Source organism: Pogona vitticeps, chromosome 5 (genome assembly GCF_051106095.1).
Source record: "Pogona vitticeps strain Pit_001003342236 chromosome 5, PviZW2.1, whole genome shotgun sequence".
Taxonomy (NCBI): domain Eukaryota; kingdom Metazoa; phylum Chordata; class Lepidosauria; order Squamata; family Agamidae; genus Pogona; species Pogona vitticeps.
Window position 1 is genome coordinate 47,186,245 of NC_135787.1, and position 22,960 is coordinate 47,209,204.

General features: G+C 39.8%; 1 protein-coding gene across 1 annotated transcript; it reads right to left on the reverse strand.

Annotated features, from left to right (window-relative positions):
• Positions 1-226: 226 nt before the first annotated feature.
• Positions 227-15,608, reverse strand: CTSO (cathepsin O). The gene is made up of 8 exons (XM_020781398.3): positions 15,335-15,608; positions 12,277-12,385; positions 9,937-10,076; positions 9,135-9,302; positions 8,173-8,294; positions 3,889-4,052; positions 2,839-2,931; positions 227-1,567 (listed from the first exon to the last, which is right to left on the reverse strand). The coding sequence occupies exons 1-8, from the start codon at positions 15,497-15,499 to the stop codon at positions 1,533-1,535; spliced, it is 996 nt and encodes a 331-aa protein (XP_020637057.3). The 5' UTR covers positions 15,500-15,608; the 3' UTR covers positions 227-1,532.
• Between the last annotated feature and the right edge of the window lie 7,352 nt (positions 15,609-22,960).

The following is a 22,960-nucleotide window of genomic DNA, read 5'->3' on the forward strand; positions in this document are numbered from 1 at the left end:
CTTCGATGACACTGTCCAACCATCTCATCCTCTGTCGTCCCCTTCTCCTCTTGCCTTCACTTTCTCAACATCAGGGTCTTTTCCAGGGAGTCTTCTCTTCTCATGAGATGGCCAAAATATTGGACCCTCAGCTTCAGGATCTGCCTTTCCAGTGCAACTTACTGACTCAAAATATTAAGTGCTACATAAACAGGTGCCTTTTTTCCATATACATACAAAGAAACAGTTTTTACGCTTTCAACTTTATTACAAAAATTAGGTGTTGTTCACGCAAGTGTATAAAATATTTTTACAGTTCAACTAACATTTACATGGGTGTTAATCAAAATGAATCTGTGGATCACTACCACTAACCAATTATAGTTCTTACCATTTTGTCATCAAATGTTAGTTATTTTCAAAATGCTATTCATTTGTTTGTGAAAGGCTGTTGCCAAGGAAAGAGAACAGCATTCTCAAAAATTATCAGTTATAAGCCAGACTTAATAAATCAGTTTGAGTCAAGCTCATACCTAGACTGGACATACTGTCACATATCCTGGACAGTTTCATGTCAGGTTCCAGAAGAGCAAAAAAAGGTCAAGAACAGGAATGAAAGACACATCAGGAGCATGGAAATAGCAGACAAAACAGAGATGGGCCTACTGCAGCTCTCCTGATGATGTTACGACTGCTACTTACCATTCCTCACCACCAGCTATACTGAAGCACATGCCAGCCACTCCTGAAGTCTTTGCTGCTCACTTGTAGTCCAAGAAGTCAAAACAAAACAAAAGGGAAGAAGACCTTCTGTCCTGCCAGTTTGCAGAACTTTATAATGAGAGAGGGCACTCTGGCAGTCTGTAAACCAAGAGATCTGCTATAGTTGCTGCCAAAATTTGATAACAACAATGGAATCTCAAGCAGCAGCACCCCCACACATACACACACCAGAAAACTGCCTACTTCTGCTCTAGAGGGTGGTTCATAGAAATCAGGGCTTTAAATAGCACTGCTGATATATATATGAACATTACATAAAACATGGGAAGAAGAGGTAGGTTCCCTAATTATTCATACTTAAAATTCTAAAGTTTATTTGCAAATGCTCTAGCTTGTGTTTTGTCTTTGCAATAATCTAGTAATATGGCTGACTGTTACTACCAAATAGGGAATGGAGGTGCTGAGTGCAATTTACCTAAGGCTAAACAACAATTAATGAAATACCTGATGAATTCAGATCTCTAAGACATGAACTTAACTCTTTATCTCATGTGGCACAGTACCTCAAGACACTTCTTTGAGGTATTTTTATAATCATAAATAGAATCAAGATTACCACACTTCACACCATACCTAGGCATATAAAATGCATTACTGCTGCATAATTTGAGTGTGATTCAAACAGCAGTGGCCTAGAAGAAAAATCTCCTAAGCAGCGCATTAGATTTGTTATGGTTTCAATGCACACAGTTTTCTGGTTTGAAAATAAAATGCATTCATATTGGAAAAAGCATGATAAATGTACAAGTCCTTCATCCAGAGCAGCCATTTCACACAAACATAGCAGAAACTTCATCAGCAATTCCTAGAGGCAAGAAGATCCAAGTTACTATTTAGAGAAATCCACCTTCTGTTCCTCATAAGGAAAGTTTTTGGTGACATCTCACTTTTCATGAATTGTGTTAAGTTACTATCCTTTCATTTAAATGACCAATGATTCCAGTGAGACTCTCAGTGGCTTTTACAAATGAGTACCACCAGCAAAGAAGCTGCTGTTCTGAGGAGATCTCATGACAACTAGGTTCAAAGAAATTAAGAGTACCTTCTACTGTATGCTCATACACACGTCAGCTTATTTTTTCCTTTTTTTTCCCTTCAAAGACAGTAATCTGTAAGCTGCTCACCTCACTTCCTTCTTTAATGGGGTGTTACTTTGTATATAAGCAGACATTCTGGATAAGAATAGGATAGTCATTGATGTGTCTGTACCACCTCAGATCATTTATCTCTCCTCTTGTGAGGAGAAAAATTTGTTTCAGCTAAGTCATTTCTAGAGCCACTGCGTCCTGAGGGACAACAAAGCCCTATGCAGACACCTGGAACAGAGTTAACTTTAGTGTGTGCGAGGAGAGGAAGCAGGCTAGCTATGTCTCATGCCTTGTTGATCTGTGGAGAGCAACAGCTTCTCCATATTTTTTTTATTAGACTTCTACCCTGCTCATCTAAACCAAAGGTCTACTTCCTTTCGTAGAAAGGAAACCTTGATTTGTCAGGGTTCCAGATTAAACAAGTCCTCACTCATGGTAGACTCTCCTCCTCCGACTGTATTTTCCACATATGGAGAACAATGTCAGAGTGGATAAGTCTAGCCTAGTCCCTCTTGTCAAGTTAACCCAAGGCCACAGGAACAGGAATAATATTGAAAGGAATAATGTACAATGTCCTTGCCTGAAGCAAGTAGTTTCTTAAATAGCACAGAGAATTCTTGTGACTTTTTGAACTACAAATTCCATACTTACACACACTTTTTACAGACACCTAAATGTGGCTCACCAGGGACAAAAGGCCTAAGCTGGGCGGCTTTGAGGCTTAGCTAGGCCTAGCATCACTTGGCTTTTCAGAAAGGATGCTCTTAGCTAGCACGGGGGCAGGAAGAGGAAACTTGGATGGTGCCCTCCAGGTTAGGCTTTTTCTCCTTGCTCAGTGACATTTAGGTTTTGTAAGGTGCGTGTAAATCAGGCTGAACTCCCAGATTGAGGAATTACAGGATTTGTAGTCCAAGAAACCTAAAAATCCCTTTATTAAAATAGAACAATCAGAATCTGCGTCAGGATGGCAATGCTGTGATCAACTTACCACAGATATTGGAACCCATTTTAATATGAGCATAGCCATCTATTCCCCATGTACGTCCCCAGGAGTTCCGTACAATCCAATAAGGAATGCTACCTGTAAAAATGGCTTAAATTACTTTTTTTTGGAAAAAAGAAGCATTATACAGGCTTTAACTTCATGCAATCAAATCAGGATATGGAAGTGTATACGGAATCCAATATCTTAACTAGCAAGCTTGGAGTGTTTTAAGTTTTGCCTGCAGACAGATAACAAAAGAGTATTCTATACCAAGTACAGTACAAATGATTTGACACATGAGTGAAATAAATGAGAATAAAACCAGGGACTGGACTGCAGCCTTAATTTGATGTCATTCGTCATAACAGCAATTTTTCATCTGATTTGTGCACATCTCTATTTACTATCAAGAGACCATGTATTACAAACCGCTATACAGAGCTCCTTAAATCAGCATCAGGCTATCATTAACTAAGGTAGAAGCTTACTCTGGCAACCATTCAAAGCAAATGTCCCTACAGACCAAAGTGCATCGAGCAGTTGGACAGCATAGATAACTGGTATGATACAGTGATTAGAGAGTTGGGATTTGGGAAATCTAGGCTCAAATCCCTAATGAGCCATTAAATGTATTGGTCTGGGTGTCTGTGTGCTAGTTACTCTAGCCACTAGTCATTCTTGTGAGAATAATGTGGGGAAAACAAAAACCATGTATGCCATTACTGGCTCACTGGAGGGAAACCAATATATTATTATAGCTAATAAATAACATGTAGCAATTGCTTGGCTTGAACCTATCTTTATCAAGATATTCCATAGTGCATGCTAAAGTTGATGCAGAGTTTGGACTGCATATCTAAAATAACATTTTTTTTTCTGTCTTGAGAAACATCCTTGCCTAGCACTTGCCTGATAATTAGAGATATAGACCACCAACAGTTTTCAAATTGTTACTGAATTTACTTATGAAATTATGGAGCTGTGGATCCCACTTCTGAATAAGCAGGATGGGGCTGCTCTGAACAAATATATAACTGAAAGACTGCAGCTCACCTGTTGTGTCATAACCTGTAATGAGAACAGCATGATTTGCTTCTCCACTGGAACAATGATGCTGTATGATACCACCAAGGTAATCTTGCCAGCTAACTGCATCTACAATTACTGCCAAAGGGCCCCAATGAAACAGCATCTTCATCATTTTATCTTCCTGGCCACTGCAAGAGAGAGAAGGAAACTTTCATAGTCACCACCAGAACGCAGCCTATCATCAGAACAATCTGCAATGGACCAGTTCCTCACCCTACTTTCAGTGTGTGGGGAAGGCAGTATCTGATCCACTGTGATGAAGTAGTTAGGTATCATTGGACCCAAATTGTGTGTGTGCGCACGTGTGCATGTCCGCATGTGTGGTTGCATGGATGTATACAGTATGTGTATTAATTAAATGTTGAAAATGTTCTTGAAATTAAAATTTGGAGAGCCACTTGTTAGTGAAATACTGCTTAGAAAATTGTTACTCTAGAAACCTTTAACAAATGGACTGATACATTTGCATGGTGCAGAGTAAAAATGCACGGGATGATTCTGTTAATGATATATTTGATTCTGTTAATCAAAGGGATCAGAGCTCTTCACCTGTTAACTCACCTCCATGTCTGCTGTGGGCTGCTGCTGCAGAATTTGGAAAGTTCATCTCTTTGGACCACAATTCCCAGAATCTGTCAGCCAGCATGAACACTGGGCCTAATAACTGGAGGATTCTGGCAGTTGTAATCCAAAAAGCTGATCTCTTCAACCTCTTCAAGGAGCAACAGTATAACTTGTGTCTCTGCTGCCACCAAATGGCAGGACTCTCTGTAACCTCTCAGCCACATAGTACATACTGGCACACAATTCTTGCATGCACATTTGTGCTGTGCAGTAGTACTAATGGAGCTGAACCTTCTAAACTCTCTTTTTTCCTCTTTCTCTACACTAGGGATCTTGGTGCAATCACAGACTACCTGACTAGGCCTGCTTGCTTATAGTGCTAGCCACTCTACATACAGTATGTCATTAAATCTATGCAACTATACAAGTACAGTGGTGCCTCGCTTAACAATGTTAATTGGTTCCATTAAAAAAATCGTTATGTGAAAACATTGTTAAGTGAAACACCATTTCCCATAGGAATGCATTGAAAACCAGTTAATCCGTTCCAATTGGAACAGATTAATGCTTGCAATCATTAGCCCACCTCCTGAAACCTATGCAAACTTAATTTGGTGTTGTTCTGAGTCATCGTTAATTTTTGATGATTTTTTTCTCTCTCATTGAAAAGCATTGGACCGTCCGTCCAATGCTTTTCAATGAGAGAGGAAAAAAATCACGAAAAATTAACGATGACTCAGAACAACACCAAATTAAGTTTGCATAGGTTTTTACAGGAGCGAAAAGGGAGATCGGAAAGAGGTTTAAAAGGGAAACGGAGATCAAAGAGCCCTTTCCGATCTCCCTTTTCGCTCCTGTAAAAGTGTCTTAGACTGCTTGAAGCCTGTTTTAAATGCTTGCAATCGTTAGCCCACCTCCTGAAACCTATGCAAACTTAATTTGGTGTTGTTCTGAGTAGTCGTTAATTTTTGGTGATTTTTTGTTTTTCCCTCATTGAACTCTATTGAACTGTCCGTCCAATGCATTTCAATGAGAGAGAAAACAAAAAATCACCAAAAATTAACGACGACTCAGAACAACACCAAATTAAGTTTGCATAGGGTTCAGGAGGTGGGCTAATGATTGCAATCATTTAAAACATGTTCCAAACATTGTAAGACACTTAAAAATGAGCGAAAACAGAAGAGCTTCAAAAGCACTGAAGCTGGCTTCAGTGCTTTTGAAGTCCTTTCCGATGTCCGTTTTCGCTCATTTTTAAGTGTCTTACAATGTTTGGAACCTGTTTTAAATGCTTGCAATCGTTAGTCCACCTCCTGAACCCTATGCAACCTTAATTTGGTGTTGTTCTGAGTCGTTAATTTTTGGTGATTTTTTTTATTCTCCATTGAAAGCCTTTGAACAGACCATTCAAAGGCTTTCAATGGAGAATTAAAAAAATCACCAAAAATTAACAACGACTCAGAACAACACCAAATTAAGTTTGCATAGGGTTCAGGAGGTGGGCTAACGACTGCAAGCATTTAAAACTGGTTTCTAACAGTTTAAAACACTTTTACAGGAGCGAAAAAGGGACATCGTTAAGTGAAATTCCCCCATAGAGAACATCGTTAAACGATGGGGGAAATTCCTCAAAGAAACCCATCGCTGTGTGAATTCATCGTTGTATGAAGCAATCGTTGTGCGAGGCACCACTGTAGTATGTTTGCACATGCACTTCCTCCCACAGCTCTGGATGTGCAAAGAAGCCTCTTTCTAAATTAAAGTGTAGGTATATGATTTTTAAAAGCAGTTTGGAATTTAATAGCAGCACACTAAAGACAGTTTTCAAAGAAGTCTGTTTCAGCATGTTTAACAAAAATAAAAACTTTTGAGATACCACACTTCTTTCATTTTTATTATATACACAAGTTTCACACCATTATGATCATTATGTTCTCTGGACACAAACTGCATTGACAGACATGATAAAGCTTATTATTTCAACTAGAGTTATTTTAGTGAAACATTCTTTCATTCTTCTATGAGCAAATTGTTTCAAATTTATGAATTTATTTAAAATATTTCTGTTGCCTTTCTCTTCAAAAGGACTCAAGGTGGCTTACATTACTAAACAGTATTTAAAAGCTAAAACAGTAAGTATATGAATACAAAAAAGAAATAAACAAGTACTGCATTAAAATGGTAACAAAGATTAATATTAAAACACATTTACAACAACAGAGCACAACAGTCCATTTAAAACCCCTCTCAGTCCACGAGTCATTAAGGAAAAGCCTACCTGAAGAGAAAGGCTTTCACCTGCCTATGGAAGGACAGCAAAGATGGGGCCAACCTAGCTTCCTGTGGGAGGGAGTTCCAGAGTCTGAGAGCAGGGACAGAGGGAGTGAGTTCCAGAGTGGGAGCAGATCTCTCCCATGTCCCCACCATGTGTGCCTGTGAAGGTGGTGGGACTGAGAGAAAGGCCTCTCTTGATGCTCTTGACACTCAAGAAGACTCATAAAGAGAGATGTGGTCTTTTAAATAGCTTGGACCCAAGCCGTTTGGGGCTTTATAGGTTAAAACCAGCACTCTGTGCCTGGAAATGGATCAGCAGCCAGTGCAGCTGTTGTAACAGGGATATTACTGTACTGTACATGTTCTCTTAACCAGCCCCAGTTAACAATCTGGCTGTGGAATTTTGGACCCTTTGGAATTTCTGAACACATGGGGTGGAAGAATGGGAAAAGTTGGTTTCTAGCTATTTCCCAAATACCGGTATCTTCCCCCCATTCTGGTTGTTCATGTAAATTTCTGCTCTAATACCAGCTAAACAACCTCAAATAAGGTTGCTGCTTTTACAAGTTGCGCTCAATATTACTGTTTGTTTTGGTCACGTGGGGAAAACAGTGTACATATTGCAGGGGAAATGCAAACAATATTGACTCATTTTTATGAGCAACTGACTGAGTGCATATTACATATCACACATCTGCCTCCGTGTGTATCGTATCCACTTGTCTTGGAAATTATGGTACTTCCTGTGATGTTCTACCTCATTAGTAACTCATTCTGTTTATCAATAACTGCACTGGAAGGGAAAGGAAAGTAGTAGATGGACCTACTGTACAACTGCAATGTATAGTTTTCTCCACTTGGAATATTCTCAATTACAAATGTTATTTCAAATTTCAAAAAAGAACTGGAGTAGGATAAGATACTACTGTACAGAATACATTCAAAATTTGAGAAAAATATGTACCTCCTTTAGAACATATGCATTGAATATTTATTATACCTCATAATGATGTTAACAGTATTTGCTATTTTTTTCAAAGCCACCATATGAGTACAAATGACAATTAGAACTATTTAAGTGTCTGAAGAACAGCAGTTACATGTACAGTGGTGTCTCGCAAGACAATTTTAATTCGTTCCGCAAAAATCGTCATCTTGTGAAAAAATTGTCTTATAAGGTTCCCTATGCATCGGTCTTTTAAAAAAGTCTTGCGAAGCATTGGTCTAAAAAAACAAAAAAACAAAAAATCTTGTGAGGCACCACAGCGACTGCAAAAATCAATCGTCTTGCGGGGTTTTTGTCCCACTAGGCAATTGTCTAGTGAGGCACCACTATATTTGTTATTTGTATGTATTTGTTCGTGTGACAGCAGAAAAAGAGAACGTACAAAAATATTCATAAGCTGTTACCTGAGATCATATGCAGCATAATCTATAATCGAGACTCCAAAATCTGAGCGACTGAAGTAATGGCACAATCCTGTTTCAGCTTTAAATAAATACTCTGAATCTTTCACCAGTTTGACATGTGTCTATAAGAAGATAAGCCAAACAAATGTCACAGTATTGTGTTAATTTAACATGTTAACACCAACACCGATACTTTTTTTAAAAAACAGGAAGATAAGCAAACTAATGGTTAGAAAATAATAGTTTAAAAGTTTCAAACACTGAAGTGTTACTTGCAAAATGATATTTTCTTAAGACTTAATGCATCCGTCCTGTTGTAATGTGTAAGGAATTAATTTTAAATTAACACATTAAATTAACATATTACTTTAATGTTAACACATTCAATTATTTCCAAGCTCTGCCAAAGACTTGTAATTCAATGCAAAAGTATCTATGGTTACCATCTGCGGGGACTCGTTAAAAGGGTCACAGTAATACTGTCTTAAAAGAAGCTGTAGCATTACTTTTGATGGACAGAAAAGGAACCAGGTTGGGGGGGGGTCATCAACTCTAGTCTTGGAAGAGTTCATTTTTTCTTGTGTAACTCTTAGAATCTCTCAGTTAGTATTAGCAGTGGCTCTGTGGGCTGGGAATTATAGCTCTGTAGTCCAAGGAACCACTTTTTCAGGCTCTAATCTAGACTAGCTCCTAAAGTCAATTTATATATTGGTCTGAACACAATATATGCTAGCCAGATGAGAGAGAGAAACAATATGCTAAATCTATTGTCTATTATGTTTTCTGGATGATCTTCACTGGGACATCCAGATGACTACTGATTAATGTAATATTATGGATTAAAGAGGCTCCTGAGCTAATCTAACAAAGCAACACTTTTTATCAATTCCCATATATTTTTTTCTCTTTGGCAAAAATGGCCATTTTTTAAACGAGATAGTAGATCTGTGAGAAACTAATACCTGATTCAGCCAACTCAAAGCGGCAACAGTTGAGCCACCTTGACAACCAACATTATTGTATGAGCAGTCGATAACTTGTTGTACACTGAGTTCTTCCAGAACATTCCCTTTAATTGCATAGACAGACTCTATTGCACCAACAATGCTGAAAGCCCAGCAACCACCACACTGGAAAGAATAAATGAACAATAATAATAATAATTAATAATCATAATCAAACTAGTTATCATCCATAAACTCCTGTTTTACCCTTTAAATTAAAATATTTTAAAATGTGTGTCAACTGTACTTTACAGTGCTGCACAGGCTGTATTTGTATGGTTTACTTCTCTATATATTATATTTAAATTGCTTTATTTTTATGTGTTGTTAGCCACCCAGAGTGGTCAACTGACTAGATGGGCAGGATAGAAATACAATAGATAAATAAATAAATAAAACCTAAATAAATATAGTAACCCTTTGCTTCTTTCAGAGTGCTGACCATCCCGTCAGTTTTCATTTGGTAGAGGCATAAATTGTTGGCGTTTTAAATCTAGAATCTACTGAGGCATCACCTCACCTTTTCCACTAGCTGGAAGTTACAGACAAATCAGTCTATATAAACTTCAGAAACAGTGCTATGAATATATGGCTTACTGCATCACTGCCAACACAATATTGGAGACATAATCCTGTGTTGAAAGGACAGCAGAGTATCCATTTTATCATCTCAAGTTTGGCATAGAATTTTATTACGTTAAGGATGCCCTATGTCTGAACAAAGTTGTGATATTACACAAAAATTAAATGCAAAGCTTACCGTTTCTTGATTTCTCACTTGGGTAATAACTTTTTTGTCTCTCCAATCAAACTTTGCTGGTAAGGGCTTTTCTGTTCCTTCTAGTGAAACGTCCCGGTTATATTTGGGAACTTTAAAAGCTCTGCTCTGTAAGTAAATAGCTTTAAAATAAAGCAAGGTTTATCATCTTCAGTTTTTGAAATGATCTCAGCCAGAATTGATTGTTTGATTTGTATCCCACATTTTGATCAAAACTGAGACTCAAGGCGGTCTATGAGATTAAAACAGGTACAAATACAGTTGAGACAAAAACATACAGAATTTTATTACTGTTAAAATATTATTAGACACATCCATTTAAAAAGGAATAAAAATTTTATAGCAACGCTAAAAAAACCTTTACAAAAACTGCCAGTTAGCTACTTAAAATATGCTATGTCTGCCATCAGAAGGACCACAGGGAGGGATAAACTGAGCCTTCCTTGGTATTGAGTTCCAGACCCTGAGGAAAGCCAGAGAAAGCCCTCTTTTGATTTCCACAAAGCACGACTGTGAGAATGGCAGAACTGAGAGAAGGGCCCACAATGATCACAATGCCTAAGCAGGTTCATATGAAAGAATATAAATATTCTCTTTCTAGAAGCAAGACACTTGTCTAATTTAATTTAATGAATGGAGATTTAGTACCATCAAATTAATCAAGGGTGTGTTTTCACACTGCAACTGCCTTGCCTCAAATACAGAATTTTATAGGAAGGTCCAAACACTGTTATCTTACAATCAGAATGCTTTCCTATTCTTTCTTCCTATTTTTTTCCTTAACAAAAATATCCCTTAAGGAAGAAATTTGGGATAGGAATAGCCATTTTGATTAATAATACTAGAACCCTTCTGTCTTGAAACACCTTAAATGCTGTTATCTTACAATTAGAATGCTTTCCTATCCTTTCTTCCTATTTTTTTCCTTAACAAAAATATCCCTTAAGGAAGAAATTTGGGATAGGAATAGCCATTTTGATTAATAATACTAGAACCCTTCTGTCTTGAAACACTTTAAATGCTAACAAATTTTATTTCAATGGACACCTGGTTGACATAAAGTAGAAATAAGTATACCCGTCCATCCGCCTGTACTGCTGTTTTTTTCCATCCTGAATTCTTCAAGCCGTAGTTATCCATAACATTGAGAACATGGAACTGGTGTATAAGGCAGGATCTTAACATGTTAGTTATTAAACCAACCACAAAATAAGGTTCCCCATTTTGGATATAATAGACATTTGTGGTTTATAGAGACCAAAACCATAGTAATAAAATCAGAACACAATGAGAAGAGATAAGGTGTGTCGGCCTGATGCATATTCTCAGCTTAACAAAAGATGGTACATTCAGCTCACCCAAATAACTATATTTTGGGACAGTATGTCTTGCAGCCCTGTGAACCTTTACCTTCCTCTATAGCTGAAGCTCTGGGAAGCTTATAGTCATGGGGAGGCAGACCCTGAAATGAGCCACTGTTTTACCTACAGGACCAGAGATAATCTGCATAAAGCATCTGACATTTCCTTTGGTAATTACAGTCTCTACCTCTTTGACACAGCAATTCTTGATCCTTTATAATATTTATTTATTTGTTTGTTTGTTTGTTTAACTTATATGCTGCCCACACTACCCGAAGGTCTCTAGGCGGCTTACAGCATTTAAAATACAATAAAAAGTCAAAATAAAAGGCCAAAATAATTAAAATGCAATTAAAATGTATATTCTAAAAATTGCCATCAGACCCACAGCTGATATTATCTCCTTCTCAAACATTCCAATTTTGAATCATTTCTGAGTGTACTGTTTTGATACAGAAAGTAATCAGAACTATTTAAGTTTGTAGCATCCCTGCTCTTTACAAAAGCCTCAATAATCAGGTCTATTCTAGATCCAGAGTAATATCTAATGGAAAGGAAAGGAGTATATTACAGAAAGTGATGGTACATAATCACAAAAGTCATCATTGTCACAGCTACATAATGAAATAAGCTGCCAAGTTTAACTTGAAGTAGTTTAAAATGTATCTTCTTAAGACAAATAACCCTTCTGTTCTTGCTTTTCCTAATAACAATTTCCCTGATTTTAGACCAATTTCCATTTCCCTGACTTTCCAGAAAGTGGCAACCCTGTCTCCCTTTTCCATGAAAAATAAGTGGCTATTTATTTATGTGTTTATCAAACTGCTTATGAATATAGATGAATGTACTACCTAATATAAAATTGCCAGAATTGCTTGCATTGAGGATAGGGTGGTATCAATGACTAAAAAACAAAACATGGCAATTCATTAACATCATCATGATCATCTTCATTCTGTACCTCTAAATTCTTCAGGAAACAAATGGGAAAACTGATTTATTCCATAGAAAGCTGTAATGTTGTCACCAGATGATAATGAATTCAAGTTGTTAATTCTTTTAATGCTTTCCTGAAAAATAAAAAAAGAGAATTATAGCATTGAAATACAATCACAACTGTTTACAACCTGTGCTCCTCCAGTTGTTATGGCATGCAAAATCTTATCATCCCTAGTCAGAATAACCAATAGCAAGAAATGGGAATTTCAGTCCAACAGCATCTGGAGGCCACAAACTGCCCATTTGTGAGCTAAATGTTTATTAAATATGCTTACTTGACTGAGGCCTATAAATAGGCATGGATGTCACCTATGAAGTCTCCCATCTGTTGCCCTGGGAGCAAAAATAGGCATGCCATTTACAGTGATGCCTCGACTTACGACCATAATCCGTTCCAGAAGATGGGCGCAACTCAAAATGGTCATGAGTCAAAGCACCATTTCCCATAGGAATGCATTGGAACGTGATTAATCTGTTCCAGCATTTAAAAAATACCAAAAAATCCCACAAATCAAAAAACCACACACGCCACACACAGCCAGCTCCATCAGAACACGATGGGGCTGAAAAACACACACACACCAAAACACATCACAGCACAGAAACATAACCCCCCCAACCCATACAGGCATCCTTCAGTCTTGAGAGACTATGGTAATGTGCTCTGTATGGAGGACTTCGACGCTGTATGCGAAGCTGGAGTGTCCACTCCAGGGCACAAAGCCTGGGTAAAATAATAATATGGAGGTTAGGCTGTTACCCAAGCAGCAAATTCCCCCTGTCCAGATCACTGAAATAGTCCAATGGAAAGGCAAGAGCCAATACAACTGGTTCCAGCGATGTCGCAGGAGTTGCCAGAACGAGACGAACTGCCTCTGGGACTTTGGCTCCGGATTTTTCCTCGAGGTTAACTCCTGAAGCCATTTCCATTAGTGGATATAGCCACAAGACAGTGGAGTTTTGGAATCAGAGATTTCCTTCTCCTAGATGGGCTGTCTTCCAAGGCTGATGAGCCCCATCTATCTGGGATGGCTGCTCTCATGGCTTCTCCAAAGGGATGAAGAAGCTGGAGAGCAGTTTCCCCAGAACATCTTTGCTCTTTGGCTACCAAAAGTTTATTTCTCTGTCATTGCACCTTGAGTCCCCCCCCCAAGAGGGGGAAGGTGCACCATTCCTAGAGGCACTGCAATACTAGGTTCATGCACGGAGTGGACAGAGCACAGTGCCCATGTGCATACGCAAATGGCAGTGCATGCTCATGTGGACATGCCAGAGCACGTGCGCAAATGGGCGGCACAGGGGTGAGTGCACATGGGGGGCGGCAGGAGATCTCTCTCAGCAGTCCGGTCTGGCCCACGCCACGGACTGGCACCAGGCCACGGGTTGGGGAACGGTACTCTAACTGTTGGAGCGAAAGAGCTACAAAGAAGCTCTTTGCCAACCAACAGTTAGTACTCTAATTTGAATTCCCCGCCTTTTTTCCCTGCCTCTTTTGTTTGCAACTCGAAGCTCTGGCCACATGTCGAAGCAAAATTTTGTGGCCGGAGCTGGTCGCAGCTCAAAATGGTCATCTATCTGGACAGTCATAAGTCGAGGCACCACTGTATAGTTGCTGTCATCTGCTGTCAAGTTAGAAACCAAATCAGAAGACGTCTGAGACTGGGAAAGGCAGCAATAAAGGAATTAGAAAAGATCATCAAGTGTAAGCATGTGTCACTGGAGACCAAGGCCAAGATCATTCAGACTATTGCATGCTCAAATACTGTACTATGCACAGATGTGAATCTTGGACAATGAAGAAAAATAACAGGGAAAAATAATAATTCATTTGAAATATGGTGCTGGAGGAGAGCGAGGATTGCTTTGTAGATAGATATCTTGGATTGCCAGAAAGACGATCAAAGTGGGTCACAGAGCAAATCAAACCTGAATGATTTCCAGAGGCAAAAATGAAGGAAAAAAAAACCCGAGGCTGTCCTACTTTGGACACCAGAAAGCAAGATTCGCCAGAAAAGGCAGGTTACTTGGTTATTATAAAAGAGGATCATGACTAAAAAAAGGTTGGGAAATACTGCTCTGTCCAGCACACCACATGCAACCTACTAAACAGCAACCTTTTGCTGTGTGTCAAGTTTTGAATTTAAATTCAGCCTATTTTTTTAATACCCTGCACCACTATGAACGCGGCAATCTTGTCCAATCTACGAAGTTTGGTGGGCTAAGTCTGATTAACATTTGGTTGGGACATGACCAACTAATCCAAGGAGGACTCTCCAGACGGGAGTACAGGAGGAAAAAAAAACTGCTTGAAATCTCGGTGAATCCCCGACAGTCAGAATCGGCAAACACGGCTTAAATGGACCAAATTATTGACTCACTAAAGAACAACCTCCGATGTTCCCTCTCCAAATGTAATATTCCTGCACGAGACTTTGGCTTGGCCTCTTTCTCTTCCCACCGAGCCCGCTAAACTGACTACCCTCTTAAAACAGCAGTGTCTCCCCACCCCCCACGGTCGCTTCGTGCGAGGACTCCTCTCGCTCGCAAGCTCTCTGGGCGGAGGGAGCTGCTGGGTCGTCTCTGGGGCCCTTCGTAAAAACGAGACCGTCGCGTGTGGCTGGATCCGATCCATCCCTGGGAAGGGACTGGAGCCTCCTTTGGGCGGCTTTTTTTCCTGGGACAGCCTCGCGCACGAACCCCCCCCCCCCGTGTGTGTGTTTGTGTGTGTGTGTACACGTGTACACTTTTTTTAAAAGTATAAGATGGCACTCGAGATGGGGGTGCGGGTGGAGGGAGCAGCTTCCCCCCAAAGGCGGAGTGGCTACCGGAGCAACGCCGTGGGGATCTGCGCCGGGGTTAAGAAAGAAAGAAAGAAAGAAAGAAAGAAAGAAAGAAAGAAAGAAAGAAAGAAAGAAAGAAAGAAAGAAAGAAAGAAAGAAAGAAAGAAAGAAAAGGGAAAAGCCTCCTCCCAGCAGGCGACCTCTCTCTCTCCCGCCTGGCGCTCGCCTTCGGCTACCTACCCGCAGCGCCGCTTCCTTCTTCTTCCCCTCGCCCTCCCCGGGGGTGACGAAAGGACCCTCCAGGTTGTCATGAGGGAGGCCGTTTTCCTCTCCGGCCGACTCGCCGCGGGTGCCCTCGAGGAGGCAGGCGAGAACGGCCGAGAGGAGCCACGGCCTCAGCGTCATGAAGAGCCGGCCACCGAGGCTTCGGCCCGGCCTCCTGAGTCTCGGGGGCGCGCCGGAGGTTTCATTTTCCTTTCTCTTCGCAGGCCCCTCCTCCTCCGGCCTCGACCCCGGCACCCAAGGCGAGCCTCAGGCGAGGCTTTCCCTTGGCAGGCGCGGGAAGGGCGGCGGCGCGCTCCGAGAGCCTCGACAGGCGCTGGGCTAGGGGGCGAGCCCCGTAGCGTTTGTGGGCTGTAGTTCAAAAAAGTAACTTTCCCAAGTTCTCAGGAACAGCATGGATGTTCCATTTTCTAGCTCTGTTGGCAATAAATTGGCCACTCTGCACCCCTTCTCATAGAATACTGATTCCTAATCCCCGTGCCCTCTACTAAGCACTAGAGTTCTCTCCCTGCCATGTTACTCCCCGTTGACACGATTTTACTATTTCTTTACATGGTGCCACAGGACGCTTTATACAGGGTGCAATAAGAGGTGCGGTCCCAGATGAGGTTACAAACCTGGAAGGCAGAGGAAGGCAGGTTTCACAGTTCCCTTGAAAATCAGGGCAATAGTCTAAATTAGGTAAATGACATATGGAGATGGAGCAATATTTATTTTATACATCATCTTGATGACTAAAAGTTATTGTGAAAAAAGGCAGGCCACAGAATAATTCACTGAAGGAAACCTACTTGATCTCTGCCCATATTGGCTGTTAAAAAGAGCTATGTTAATCTTAAACCTAAAGATTCAGTATTTAATATCTTAGATACTGTACTCTGCTATATCAAATCTTAGTGATTCACGCTATTTGGTAATCATATTTATTTAAAGAGGTATCACTTTTCTGTCCAAGAGGGCACAATTCTGAACTTAACTGTCTCAGTTTAGGTCATACCTAGTTGGTATGATCCTGTATTCTGCAGAACAGCAATTGCCAAGGGGATCTGGTACATTTTTCTTGGGGGAGGGGATCTGTTTGCATCCAGTCACAACCAATGGACACCCCTAAAAAATGAAGAAAACTGCAAGCAAGTGCTATTCATTTGGTTCAAGCAGTGGTAAAGCACCCCTGCTGAAGACTCTTGTTCTGACTTTTGAGGGGAGCATGCCCTGAGGGCACAACTGCCAGCTGTCAAATATTAAATAATTACTGTAATTTTAAAATTGAGTTTTAAAATGATCATTTAAAAAGTAGCTAGATGCATATTGGATATATGTAAAGAACTCCCCCCTCAATAGTTATCATGCCAAATTTAGCTTAATTTGCATATGTTCAAACATATGCAAATTAGAAAAAGGAAAGGATTTTGATGTGTGAAAAGAAGCCACCATCTCATGCTTGGCTTCTTATTAGCTTCACATTAATTCCTCTTTGAGCTTGAACTTTCTAGTCTGTGCTTCTGATGTTCCAAGCTGGCAGCTTCTGATACTGGCTGCAGTCCAGCATGGTTGAAACCCAATGAATTTAGGTAGGCTTTAGCATGCCTAACTCTAATGTTGGGTTGTGGCTCTTATTTGCACTTGGAAATCAATTTCCAGATTTTAAAACAATATGCATATTTAGCTTTATTTATTATTGTTTCATATTTGTATAAACTGTGAATTTGCTAGCACAGTACCTATAAGTGGCAATGCTGTTTGCAAACACTGAAAGTTTACTACAGTTTGATGTATGTACTTATTATTTTTATTAGTTACATACATACATAGCCTTTCCTCCAATGAACCTGGGACAGCACACGTGGCTGTCCTATCCATTTCATTGGCACGGCATTGAGATCATTCATGAGAGGAAGAATGATTTGCCTTTTATACAAGCTGATCTAATGTTGTAGATTGTGTAGTTAAGTAAAAGTATCAACGGCTGTTCCCATTGTACCTTTCTTCCCAGTGGATTGAATGTCCATCTTTGTAAGTTTTTAATGTATTTTTCACATGAAGAGCAAAAGTGCTTGGGAAAAAAACCTGATTTCCATTAATTATTACCATGTAATTGAATAAAGTGTTGAAGCCCAGGATCCATACAAATCGGTATAATCTATGTGTCCATACCATTTTTTAAGATCCAGAGTGATACTTTGCAGATGAATGGCAGATTTAGTTTTTTTACATATAGTTTCGGTTTTGCAAAACAGCCAAATGAAACACTTTGAATGATACAGAATCTTTTGCTGATCCTCTGTTTATCTACTATTTCCCACCCATCCCCAACCAGTAAATAAAGAGGTGAGACATAGAAAACTGGTTCAAACAGAAATTCTTTCTGATCTCTGTTTATGTACTATTGCATCTGTGTAACCCATGGTTCTAATATTAAAAGGTACAGTTTTTCTAACTTACCTAGAGAAAGGCCATTCCGTACGTAGAATTAATTTTCCTACCAGACACTTGGGGGCAGCAATGTACCTTCAATCATTAATGGGTAAGAAGGCTGTTCCAGAATAAATTGCAGCACAGGAATACAAGAATTCCAGGCTAAATCACAAATTAAATGGAAGATCTAGGATAAAAACAGTGTTCCTGTGTACTGAGGCCTAAATATGAAGTGAAGAGATGTATCAAATTCATTTTGCTTATGGGAATGAGGAGATAACTTTACGAGTAAAGCTAGTGCTGAGCTTTGCACCCAGAATGTTTTGAAATATTAGCACAGAAAATAATATAGTAATAGAATTGTGTTGACTGCATGAGAAAAGTAGACTTATCGCTCAGCACACTTGAAGAGGCTAACACAGGGTTTCCTGTCATTTTCCAAGGAGATATTTATCAACATTGTGTAAGCAGATAAATGAAGGACTCCCATGCTTTTTCAGCCAAAGGAGGCCAATTTGTTTTCTCTTGAAATGGCATGGGCCAGTTCAGCCCCTGCTAACTTGATGTGTTGAGTTCAGTATTGTGTAGTTTTTGACATCTGACCAAGACTACTGAAACATTTGTATCAGTTGCCAAAAACTAATCTAGGTTATGTGTGACTGGCTGAAAATTATTAACTGGCATGAGCTAAAACTGCTCAAGCATTAGTAGGCTGCACACATTATTTAGTATAACCATACTTACTTTGATCAGTATCTTTGAAAAGTACTTGAGAGAAAAATTGAAAGGATGGAGCATGGGATGAATTAAAATTTCAGCAAGAGAATGAGAAGGTTAGATATTGATTCAAATGTAGATGTATAAAAAGTTACTATTCTTTTAAGTAGCTGTGGCTTTGTAATTACCAATAAGGCAGTCAAACTCATAGGATCTTGAATGCAATATTACATGCCTGCTTATTCAATTCTCTTTATAAAAACATTTTAAATGTGTTTGCTTGGGAATTTAGGGTGGCAGCTTTGGACCATCCAGAAGCTATTTTACAGGAATCATTAGGATCCAATACAGTGAGGTCCATGCTTTCCATAGCTACCTGGAAACCCATAATCAGCATCGAAGAAATATCACAGTATTGTTTATTTATATGTTTGTATTGAATACATATCTTGCCTTTGTACTACACACATTGTGTAATTTCAGTGAAATTTGAAGAGTTGAGAGAAAACTGGGGGGGGGATCCTGTTTTCTCCTTTCAATGACTTCTTTCTATACAAGATTTTTCCCCTCATGAAAGCTCATAGGAACTCTCATGGCATTTTTCAGATGTTTCACAGTCATTTTTTTTTTCTGGAAAGAATGCCAAGCTCCACAAGATTGTTATGATTCCTACACAGAATGGCATCTCTTTAGTGTGAGATGGGCTGGAAAGTGTAGCAAACTGTGCTGGATTTGGCATCTCCATACTTAGTGAAAAGCAAGGATCTTGCTTTTGTGGGAAGTCACAAAAGTGGGTGGGGTGGTCTGATCTCCACTTTTGAGATGACATAATTCTCAAACTCCAAAAAAAAAAAAAAAATCCATTGTAATCTGATGTAAACCCCAGTGCTGCTTGCTGAACTAAAATTTTGCTATTACTCCTTATTTGTGGCATATAAAATCCCAACATCAACATTACTGCCGCAGATGATTTTTTTTAGAATGGAAATAAATAAACGTAAGCAAAACTTTTGATGAGGAGTTTTCAAATTATTTCATGCATAACCACCTACTATTTCTTGCCAAAAGAGACAAATGAGTAAAGTGACCCTTGGGACATCTTCAGCTCCTCATTTCTATGGTTCAGTTACTGTGCTCTCAGCTAAGTCCCATTTTTATTTGCAATTAATTATTTAGATTGTATCCATATATTAATATTTAGGTAAGGTTAATAAAATTCCATCTCCTGCAGAGAGTTCAGAGTTAGCAATATGGATTAAAAATTGGACATCAAGAATGAAAAGCAAAACTTTTACTATACCAAAAGATAGAATGTCACAAGACACAAATATTTTGTTGAAAATCCTGAACATAATTCTTTTACTAATTTGAACTTTAAAATCCTTGAAATGTACAATGTGTTAATTTATTGTGCATGTAGTTCAATGTGCTGAAAAATGTATCCATATTTATTGATTTGTTTGATTTTGATTTTGGGTATTGTCTAGGTAATTTTCAGATACATTTTTACTATTTTATTCTACAAATATATTTAACTGTGTTTTTATAATAACATGAAACTGTTAGACTGTCACAGCTGCTGTGAAATGTATTATTTAGCTGCATATCCTAAATATGAATATTTAATATGAATATTTAAGGCAGCCTTATAAAATTCCATCTTCAGGAAGGTCCAGAGACGTACGTACGTACGTTCGTTCGTTCGTTCGTTCGTTCGTTCGTTCGTTCGTTCGTTCGTTCGTTCCTTCGTTCCTTCGTTCCTTCCTTCCTTCCTTCCTTCCTTCCTTCCTTCCTTCCTTCCTTCCTTCCTTCCTTCCTTTTTCTTTCTTTCTTTCTTTCTTTCTTTCTTTCTTTCTTTCTTTCTTTCTTTCTTTGTAGTGGCCTCTGTGAATGCACACAAATGGGTTTCCTCTGTGCCTGCGCAGGATGTTTCGGAAGATTCTAGAGCTTTAAAAAAAGATTGAGAATGAGATATCCCCCCCCCGGGCGCAAGTTCCGCCTCCTCAACCTTCCTCTCAGTTCCTTTTTTTCTGCCACTCGGTTAGGACGTTAGGAACAGTAGAACTTCAGTGAAAGGAAAGTAAACCTGTATTTCTTCACAAAATCTTATTTCTTTTTAGCAATTAGATCATCTAGATTCTTTTAGTTTCTTCCCTTACCGATTGATACTTTAAATCGCCCATATACAACTGTTTTTTGCTTTCCCGACTTTTTTACCCCCTTTTCCCCTTGGACTTCCCCCCCCCCGATTCTCCCCTGTTTTATGGCCCCTCGGGGATTTAAGAGGTGTGCTATTTGCCTTAAGAAAATGCCCCTCACCGATGGGCACAATAAATGTTTATTCTGCCTGGGCAAAGCCCATCAGACGCAATCATGTCCTGCCTGTAAGAACCTCTCTAAAGCTGCAATCAAACTGAGACTTCAGTGCCTCAGATCGCATTTGTACGAGCAAACATTAAAAGCCACCATGGAAGTGGGGACCTACGACAAATCAACCAACTAGGCAAGATCCATCTAATGTAGTTGCTAGTCCAGCTACTCACTCATTGATGAGTATGATGTTGGTACCGAACAAGTCCAGGGAGTCACGAAAGACTTCCAAGTCCACGGTTAAGACTCAATCAGGATCTGACGACCCTGCTAAAAATAAAAAGGACAAGAGTAAACCTAAGAAACAAAAGAAAACACCCAAGACGGCTACTATAACTCATCCACCAGCCTCATTGCCTTCAACGATATTGGAGGAGTCTTCCAAAGAAGCTCCCATATTCTCAGATAAAGATGAACACACTCTGTCATCTGCACAAGTGACACATGCAATGCCCTTATTATGGACATCGTTATTACGAACCATATCACTCACATTGGTATCATGAATATGGCTACTATGATGACTACAGGAGACCCTGATATCCACCTCCTCCATGGTACTCCCCTTCTAGGTTTCCATCCTCAGATTATTCCAGACATTGTTTCGACTTTCCTCGACATCAAGAGACGCCGTCACGTAAAAGACCAGGAGCCCCGCAGGCTCCGGCACCAACAAAGAAACGCAAATGAACAGAAAAACAAGCCACCATAGAGACAACCACAGTGAATTCGGGACCTACTGAACACAATGTTGAACCCCCTTCGGTATCTACCCTACCGGACAACTATCTCATACCGAGGGGCCACAGAGACAGACATACCCATTCTCCTTCGGTACTATCCACCTCTTCACAAAACAGAGATTCTTTGTACATGTCTGATGACTCAACAATACAACATAGGGTACCAACCTCAGACACGCTGGACAATCATCCCCCATCAGCCTCCGAGGACTATACCTCATATGCTCAGCTCGTACTCTGAATGGCAAAAGTACTTCACCTTGACAATGAACAACCACCCCAGCAAGTACAGGACCTGGTGTTTCATGACTTAGACCAGGATAAGACCCATCCACCTAGTCTGAGCCTAATACCAGCATTGCTACAGCTCGTCAAAGAATCTTGGGACAAGCCACCATCTTCTTTACAATCTCCACACAGAGTGGAACAGCATTACAAGACACACAGCACAGATGCCATGTTTCTGCTCAAACATCCTAACTCGATAGTGGTCGAATCTACTCAATACAGACCACTTAATAAATCCTCTGTGACCCCATTGAACAGGGAGGGTCATAAAATTGATGCTCTTGGGAGAAAGTTGTACTCCCTTACATCTCTTCTCATACGAATTTCCAATTACCAGGCGGTCATGGGTGCTTATCAATGACACCTATGGGATAAGATACTACCAACCTTACAGACAACATCTGAAACCGTCAAACCAGAACTGATGAATACGTATATGGAGGCAATAACCCTTGCTAAACAGCAGAGAGTGGCTGCCAGACACACTGCAGATTCAGCGTCTAAGGCAATGTCCACATCCATAGCCATCAGAAGACACAACTGGCTCCGATCATCTAATATTTGAGAAATATCCACAAACTTAGAAAAACAGCAAAGTCTTATGTGCCATAGCAGACGTACAGGTATCAGAAAACCACATATCGAAAACTATTATCAGCAGCGGCCCTACCAACACCAGCAGCTTTTTTGACCATACAGACAGCAACACCAAGTGGATAAATAGGCACCACCTCAGTGGTAAGGTACTAGTAACGTCATTCCATCAGGTACTCAGGCACCTGGCAGCCGGAAAGCAGGCTTTTTGGCCCCATTGGGCACTGAGGTAGTTGGCAGCAGAACAGACTCTGGTCTTCTTCAGCAACATCACATTTGCCTACAAAGGAAAGGATTTTGCTCCCAGGAGGCAGCTGAGGTTGCTTGCAACTTCTAACAGCACAAGCAGCACCATCTGATGAACAGGGTCAGTTCTACTAACAGCAGTTAATCCACGGGGCTGTCGGAAACAGATCAGCTCTGCAATCTGATGCCATGTGATGGGGTGACAAAGATG

Coding starts and splice junctions, on each gene's coding strand:
- CTSO (XM_020781398.3), bottom strand. CDS start 15,499: ATGACGCTGAGGCCGTGGCTCCTCTCGGCCGTTCTCGCCTGCCTCCTC. Junction 9,303..9,936: donor AAGTGAGAAATCAAGAAACG/GTAAGCTTTGCA, acceptor TATTCTTTCCAG/TGTGGTGGTTGCTGGGCTTT. Junction 4,053..8,172: donor TATGCTGCATATGATCTCAG/GTAACAGCTTAT, acceptor TCTCTCTTGCAG/TGGCCAGGAAGATAAAATGA.